Below are 8,615 nucleotides of genomic sequence, written 5' to 3'. Positions count from 1 at the left end.
TATCAAAACGAAATCAAATCGTTTATGTTGATTATTAATTTCAAACTATGCTGGCAATGCTATATTATCCATTTTGATGGCGGAGTCATTAAAGGTGAAAGCATTAGCCAAGCTGATTGCAACTTTTGTCATGAATTTGGACAGTACGAACATTTCTCAGATTATTTTTGACATTACGACAAAGAGTTTGTGTGTATGTCCGCTCGCTGTTACCACCTTACGGCTTCACCATGGCTATAGCAATGCCAGCACAATTCAAACATAAAGTATCACGTTTTTAACGTTAACGTAAGATTTTTGTTTCGGTTAAAAACGAGATACAATTTATCTTGATAATTTCTTTATCGATAATATTTCGAAGTGTTTCAACGGAAACGGTGGAAATTTTTTGATAAACGATTAGCTTAACGTTAAGGTGCATCCCTGGTTGATGGTATAGGGTGAGTTGTTGAATAACATACGAAAACCACTTTAACCCATCTGTATATTTGCATTACAGCTAAAGCTTTACAAACAGCAAAAATTGCTGGCGCCAAGCAATTGGAAAAGGCAGTGAAGCATTCATCACACTGTACGGATGGTGCAAAGTTAGAAACTGCTGTTGTAACTGCTGCCACCGACACAACGGTCATCTCACTTCGCCGAGTAGCGGCTCGCCCGACTATCTATCGAAGACAGTAATTGCCAACACAGGTTAGCGATGTGCTTGCACAGGAAAATATTTCAATATTTCAATCGGATTCCACGACACCTTTGAATATTTTTGATCTGAAAAAAGAGTAAACATAATCTGAATTTCTACTAAGCTTTAAGTTGTAGATTATTTAAATAAATGGAGGTTTTTCTAAAGCTTAAAACTATTTTCTGCTCGATTAGAAAAGATTTCAATTGGAAAACAAAAACCAATTAAGCGAGTTTAATTATTATTAAAATACTTACTTTTTTTATATCAACTGTATCAATTTAAGTTGCAATTTCATGTACATATATAATAAGGTATGACGTGACCCTATTGCTGTCGGAATTAGACTTGAAACCAATCAATACTCCTGCTAAGATTTGTAGAATTATTGCTTGAATGATTAGTTCATATTTTACTTTACTTTATTACTTTCCAATTCAATTACGACAGCAATCGGACAAACGACGCCTTTTAATATTCTTGATTTGAAGAAAGAGTAAATCTAATCAAAATGTCTACTTAGCTTTAAGCTGTAGACTTAAATTGATTCAAATAATCAAATTCTTTATTCGAAACCATGGAAACAACTCAAATTTAAATGAATATAACACACTTCTGAATAGTCCAAATGTAAAGTTAGCTGCTGCAGCAATATAACTCAAAGCAATTAATATATTTTTATGTTATTATTAAAGTATTTACTTCTTTTTTATATTAAATAAATTAAATGTTTTAATTTAAGTTGCAATTTCGTGTATATATGAGGCTCTAAGGTACAAAACCAGATGAATCCATGATATGTAAAACTTAGAAAAGCACGCAAAATTTTTAAATTTGTATTGAATGAAAATTGTTATGAATTTTCAATACGGGTCTTTAGAATGTTGCTAGGCGATGCAATATTGTCGCAATTTAAATATTTTAAAATATCTGGTTTTGCATCTAGGCGCCTCATATATAATATTCTTTATTTGGAAAAAAATTACTAAATCTAATGATATGTTTTAAATAAATATTTATATTATATGTTATGTTTGGTTATTATAATTAAAAATAAATATTGAAAATTAAATTTTTTGGTTGATATTTTATTCATGCGGCTGCTTCAGGTAACGTAAATCGAGAGGTAAATCGCAGTGAAATTGATTGTCAAACGACTCGAAAATGTAGAGTGAAATGACGGAGAATATGACCGCCATTCGACGAGCATTGTGACGTGTGTGAGCAGCATAGTACTATGCCCACATCCTATAAGTGGGAGCGGAATGCACAATAACATAAATAGGTACGAAATGGGAAAAAGTGTAAAAAATCTACTCTCGCTAAAGCGCCAAATACACGACACGAACATTTCCGCGAACATTCCGCAATCTTATTCGCAGCTTTGGCCATACATCATACGAACTTTTGGCCGAACATTAGTTCTCTTTCAGACAGCGATGAATACGGACAATTTTAATTTTTCGATTAAAGTCGCATAATCATTATTCTTTTTAATTCTATTACAATAATCTTTGCTTTTTACTTGCCACAATGATGGCAAAGATTTATACATTTCAATAAATTCACTCAGAAATTTGCCAAGTTTTTCTACCCGTTCAAAAGTTCTCCGCGAAAAACAGTTTGAAACCGAGGTCGACTGCAATAACCCGTCCAAAAATGTGGAAAGAGAAATGAAAAGACGCGTTTTGTCCTGTTATCAATGTCCAAAGGCGAAAAAGTATTCGAATTATTGGAAGCGAGGCAAAAACGCGTCTTTAATAGACCCCCCCGACGGTTTTGGTCGTGTTTTAGCAATCGTCCCCGGTAATAAAGTATCACAATTTGTTAACTAAAATTGTCCAAAACATATAGGTTTTAAAGAGAGATGTAATAGGTGCTCGTTTGAAATTAAATAAGGATATTTCTTTGTAAAATAACAATAAAAATTTTACGCAGTTTTCGTTACCAGCTACTACACTTTTCTTGGACCTAAGAAGTAAAAGAGTGGCAAATAGCATCCACAAAAAAAAACGAACAAGAACAAGCATTTTATCAGATGAGCGTGGCTGTGTATGTGCGTGCTGCTACATATCCTATTTGTAGACCTTTAAACTTATAAGGTGTAAAATTATATCCATTTACACACGCTGTTATATGAACGCACCTAGTAATACTCTTGATAAACTGAATTGTCGATCAGCTGTATTACTGTAAAAAAAAAAATTACATTATTATTATTAATTAAAAAATGCCAAGATTAAGTGAAGTATTAAAACTAAAACGTCTTTACAAAGATATTCTTGTAAATGACTTGCTGATTTTGGAGATTTCTGATGAAAATGATGGTAATATTTGTGCTTTTGGCCAGATGGCTTGTGTAATAACCATTTTCATTGCAGAGAATAAAAAAAGGAAAGAGGACGAAATTTGGGAGGATTTCACGTTTGCTATGGTTGCGTTCACTGAGATAAGATATGGGTCTGACTTTGTTCACCATTCCGTCCCTAAATCTCACCAGTTTTGCAAGACGTATGGCCTGACTTAGATGAAAGAAGGTTTCGAACAATTGCTCGAGTTAGCCGCTCAACGTTCCAAGTGTTGTATGACTTGATCAAGGACGACGATATATTCAACGGTCCGCGCTCTTGCAAGCAGTTCTCGCTAGAAACGCAACATTTAGTTGTTTTATATCGCCTGGGCTCAAGTGGAGAGGGTGCCACGATAAGCAAAATTGCAAGTTTGTTTGGTGTTAGCGATGGCAGAGTAATACAGGTAGAACTTAAATTTTTTTTTTAATAATAATTAATACCAAATCTTTATACAGAACATGACGAACAGAATATTTCAAGGCATTTTAAAGGTGAGACAGGAGTTTGTGTACTGGCCAGACAGTGCTGAGCGTCAAAGTTTAGTAGCTGAAACTTTTCACGAGTTGCCCCACTGTATTGGCTATGTTGATGGCACTGAAATAAAGTTAGCCGAAAAATCGCTTGACGATCCGGAAGCTTACTTTTCTAGGAAGCATGTGTATTCGTTGAAAGCGCAGGCTGTGTGCGACTATAAGCTAAGAATCCGTCATTTGGTGCTCGGCTTCCCTGGAAGCGTCCACGATGCCAGAATATACAACAATTGTAGTTAAGTGACCCAAGCTTCAAGCTTGTTTACAGGTGCACAATGGCTGGCAGGCGACAGTGCTTATAAATTAACAAGTACTGTTATAACCCCCTTCAGATCCACCTCTACAGAAATGACTTCGCATCAGCGAAATGCATTTAACCGCCAATTTAGCCAATATCGAATAAGAATTGAGCATTGTTATGGTGTATTGAAGGAACGCTTTAACAGTTTAAAAGTGCTCAGAGTTATGATACGAAATGATGAGTCGGTTAAATTTGCTTGTAGGTGGATATTAGTATGTGCAATTCTACACAACATTGTCATACAGCAAAAAGACCATAACATTGACATAACCGACATAACTGAGGGTGATATTGGTGACGAGGATGAAGAGGGACCTGAAACACCAAATTGGTCTAGCAGCTAGGGTGAAGCAAAACGGCGTGCTATTCTAACTTTTATGCAAGCATCACATTAACAGAACTACACATTTCTATCTTTATCCCTCTCTCTACACCTATAACCATACCAACCTCTCTCCTTCCCCCTTCCCTTTTTATTCCTTCCACTTACTCTCTTGTTCTTCTTCCTCTTCATCACCCCAATTTTCATCCTCCCACCAATTTTTCTCTCCGTCTTTTACACTGCCTCTGTTTCTTATCCTATCCTTATTCCTATTCCTGATCTAATTTTTATTTCTATTCCCTTCCCTCTCTCTACAAAATCACACACATACACACACACACATTAATTTTTGTTATATGTTTGGAAAACTCCACAATTCATTTTGTAATTATTCATATTTATTAATTTTTATAATTCATTACATTTGAATTTGCTTTTATTTTGTAATAAAAAATGTTTAATTAAAGAACTGAAAATGTAAAATTTCATTAAACAAAAATACGATTGCACGAATTAATATCTGATTAAATATAATTAAATAATTCATTTTCTAAACATTTATATTACCCTAAAAAAACAAACAAAATCATTTTACTCACATATATTTTGCTCAACAAAGCAGGTAAATTAATAGTCGTGAATCTAGCTGCCAGAAAAGGACTTTTATTCATAGTTGAGCACAATGCATTAGATTTTATTTTCTACTACCACTAAATTTTTTGATTTAAATTAAATTTTCCACTACCATTATAATTTTAGTGAAACGTTCTCTACTAACATTAATTTTTTTACCATTAAAAAATTAAGTAGTAGTCCAAATTGTTTTCATTATCACTAAAAAATTTAGTGGTAGTGGAAATTTAAATATAATGCATTGTTCCCAACTATGCTATCATAGTATCATAGCTAAACTTTGTCTCGGTGGGCTTCACTATGACAATAAGCAGTGTGTCCGTCTGCTTGGTTAAAATACAAGAATGAAACTACTTAAGCTTACAATCAATTTCATACTTCTTCAATCTTTCCTGACTTTCTAATTTTAATTTTTCAATTTGTAATTTCTCTTCTTTTTATATTTCAAGTTCTATCTTTCTTAATTCAATCGGTGATAACGTTCTGGTTTGTGGCAATTTATGCTCAAAAGTGCTATGTTGTGTATTGACCGGTTTTGCATTACACTTCTCTTCTGCTTGTGCTGTGTTAAATCAACACTGCTTTGAAGACAAAGAGGCTCAGAAGTACTAGTTTGGCATCTGGCGAAAGGCTCAAAGACGAAGTCCTGTTCTGGTTCTGTGTCTGTGACGTAGGAAATTGAGTAGGAAAGGGTCGATTGTCATTTGCGTATCAATTTGGCTGTCGAAAATAAGCGGCGGGCTTACATTTTTGCGCTGCCCAAATATATCAGCAAGCAAATCGAAATTTGGGCATAATTTTTGTATGTATGCTGTCACACTAGACTCGTCACCACTGGCCAACAAACCAGACCCCGTCTTGTTCTTCCAATCGAGAGCAGACACGTACGATGCCTTGAGGTATATCATTTTGCATTTTAATGACATCCATTCTATTTGTCCTAGACTGCTTGCCATTGATTTTATTCTTATGTAGATGCGTTCGGCTGTCGGCTTCTGAAAAAACAAAATATTTGAATATAAGTATTTACATCATTTTGCCAAAGTAGGTAGATCATAAGAATCACAAAACCAACGTACATACATACGGCCAATTATGCACATGTACATATGTATACAACAGACTGTCCCAGCCTGAACGGCGATATTTAGTTGAAACATGTAACAGCAAGTTGGCATAAAATACGCAATAAACAATCACATATAAATATGTGAAAAAATATGCGACACATTGCTCCTGGCCAAGGCTGGTAAATATTGCAGCTAAATTGAAAGTTAGTCGAGCTGGTGGCAGCAATATTGGGCAGGTTAAGTCGACTACCGCATATGTTAAACTTTAAACAGATTACTTTTAGTTATCAGCAATTAATGCACTCAAAACAATTGTATACATACCTCAAAAGACTCCGGCCGGCTTCTAGTTGCGTCAGCAACTGCTTCAATTATATCCATATTTTCTGATTCTGTCCATCCGTGTGATGGATTTCCTCTTCTTCGTTTGGATTTTTGTTTTGTGTTCTGAAATACAATAGATTATATATAAAAATGTAAAAATTACAAAAGAATTGTTTATTTTACCCCCTCCATTGCTTGATTTTACTTTTTAGCAAACGCAAATAGTTTTTATCAGCTGTTATGTCTGCAAGGTTGCATTCCTTTGAGTTTATCGCGTTTACACGGTAAAATGTGCGTGTAAATTTATACAAATTGTGTAAATGATTTTTCATACAAAATTTGACAGTTCGTTTACGCACTAGATAAATTTATACGTTTACACACTTTATAAGGCATTTATACGGTTACATGAGTCCCCTCATTGCTCGCGTATTTTGAAGGAAACTCACCTTTTGTGATTTGTGCTTTTGCATGGAGTACCATGATGGAAAGAGAGAAGGTGGCGCATTGCGCATGTAAACATTAGTTCAGCTGTTTTTTTTGGGCAATTTTTACGTCATTTTCCTTTAGCTCTTGTTTTTTTCTTTCTTTCTTTCATTCGCTGAAGCAGTCAAGTGTGACGTATTTGCGCAGAACGAAGCAATTTTGAACTCGGGAATGCATAATCTTCAGAGCTGTAAAAAGATTGAATCAATTGAGCGTGCATTCTCTCAGCATTCTTTTAAAAATTTGTAATTTTTTGGTTGCATATTATAAATCTCCATTCCTGAATGGCTTAAAATACTTTAATTCAAAGCTAAAGTGTGTGTGTTATTGAATGGTAATATATAATTTAATATAGAGTGTGAATGTAGGAACCATTCCCAATCTTTAATGAATGTAAATTTGAAATGAATGCACACTTTTTCCTCATTGCCATCAGATATGTTAAATCAATTTAGTAGTTGGGTGCAAAAAAGGCGTAAAATTGGTCAATATGAAAATAACCCCTTCTAATTATTCAAATAGTTTAATATTTAAGAACTCATGAGCTTAACACCGGCTTATAATTATTGAATATCAAGATATAGTCGAATTTGGCCGAAACTTCGCAAAGACAATCTATTGCTTTCTTGCTATATGTCAGAATGTTACTACTTATGGATGGATATTTTTTGTCGATAATATAACAAAAACAGATTCTTGAGTTTAATTCATTTAAATACATCAAAGTGCATAGGTCCATCGGCGATTTCGTTGGAGCTTCCTAATTCCGAGAATTTCGATAAACATACATATGTCCATTTCCATGGCATCATCCTACGGTGATTCAGGCTTTTTCTATTCACCTGATTCACCTTCCCCGTTTTCCTTCATCTGTGCCACAAAAAAAAAAGTTCCAATGGGAGAAACTCTTCAGAGGTTATTGACTGGCTCCATCGGACTACAGTTTTTTACAGTGTTTGACGGAATATAAATATAGGACCCGAGTGATTGAGAAGGACCCTTAGTCTCTCTGTCTATTTGCATGACATTTGTAGGTTGAATTCTATCTTACTTGAGCAGATTTTTATTCAAAATTAATTTTCTTTGCTATCAAAAAAGCTACAACTACCTATAGAGACTGACTGTAATTAAAAACAATTGTGTTTAGAAGAATATTTTTCTTAGAAAATAGAAAAAAAATTGTATATTGCTATGGCAACTTGCAAACTCACAAACCAGTATAGATACAGTATTTGACCATAAACCGCTAGGAAGAATATATGAACGAACTTAAGAGCTTTTATAATATATAACTTTCAATTGTTTAATCAACAATTGAGTACGTTGAAATGTAAATTAGTACTTTTTCATGCAAGCCTTTTATATGGCACATTGGCAACTCTTGTTTAGAACGATGACAATTTTCGGAATAGGGATGTTGAAATCTTTGTCATTTGCTTTTATTATTATTAAATTTTTAGGAAAATTTCAATAAGAATAATTTTCCAGTTAACTTCTTTGTGTTTTATTACCATTTGAATATCGAAAAACTGGTCATTACGGGCAATAATTAAAATTTTGTGTAGATAGTTTGAAGTGGCTTTAATTAAATGCAACCATGTGATATTTGAGCGGATTTTATGCATGTACGACATTTTTCATAACTGATGGGTACTATAAAAGTGTGTGCACACTCGGCAAAGGCTGCATTCATTTGAATGCTTATTCTGTGTTGAAAAATGTTTGTGTTTTATTCAATAACTTCATTCTTTCTTCGATGAGTTCGGGAATGCATTAGTTTTTTTCCACTACTGAATGAAGAATGGGTTAACTTTTAAGCCACATTCCTTAAGAATGATTTAAAATTTCAAATGATTGCACAGTTTTACAGCTCTGATAATCTTCTATATGTGATTTGTGATGGAGTACTAAGTATT

At 33.9% G+C, this 8,615-nt stretch overlaps 1 protein-coding gene and 1 pseudogene across 3 annotated transcripts; one reads left to right on the top strand and one right to left on the bottom strand.

The window, feature by feature from the left end:
* The first annotated feature begins 2,449 nt into the window (after positions 1–2,449).
* Positions 2,450–4,410, top strand: LOC137247992 (uncharacterized; annotated as a pseudogene).
* Positions 4,411–4,562: 152 nt separating this feature from the next.
* LOC137247993 (uncharacterized) lies at positions 4,563–6,635 on the bottom strand. Of its 3 annotated transcripts, none has more exons than XR_010951983.1 (4): positions 6,397–6,635; positions 6,214–6,336; positions 5,899–6,152; positions 4,563–5,814 (listed from the first exon to the last, which is right to left on the bottom strand). XR_010951983.1 is itself a non-coding variant. In XM_067778899.1 (4 exons), the coding sequence occupies exons 1-4, from the start codon at positions 6,403–6,405 to the stop codon at positions 5,387–5,389; spliced, it is 477 nt and encodes a 158-aa protein (XP_067635000.1). In that variant the 5' UTR covers positions 6,406–6,635; the 3' UTR covers positions 4,563–5,386. The 3 variants fall into 3 exon arrangements, 2 of the variants coding, with proteins under 2 accessions (XP_067635000.1, XP_067634998.1); XM_067778899.1 differs by lacking the exon at positions 5,899–6,152 and having other exon boundaries at positions 4,563–5,482; positions 5,566–5,814; XM_067778897.1 differs by lacking the exon at positions 5,899–6,152.
* Between the last annotated feature and the right edge of the window lie 1,980 nt (positions 6,636–8,615).

The sequence above is a fragment of the Eurosta solidaginis genome, chromosome 4 (genome assembly GCF_040869045.1).
Source record: "Eurosta solidaginis isolate ZX-2024a chromosome 4, ASM4086904v1, whole genome shotgun sequence".
Classification (NCBI taxonomy): domain Eukaryota; kingdom Metazoa; phylum Arthropoda; class Insecta; order Diptera; family Tephritidae; genus Eurosta; species Eurosta solidaginis.
The sequence above is the reverse complement of the archived record's forward strand: the minus strand, read 5'-3'. Positions and strand labels throughout refer to the sequence as shown.

Excerpts from the sequence above, each read along its gene's own strand:
- LOC137247993 (XM_067778897.1), bottom strand. Across the intron at positions 5,815-6,213 it reads GCCGGCCGGAGTCTTTTGAG|AAGCCGACAGCCGAACGCAT; the intron begins GTATGTATACAA and ends TTGTTTTTTCAG.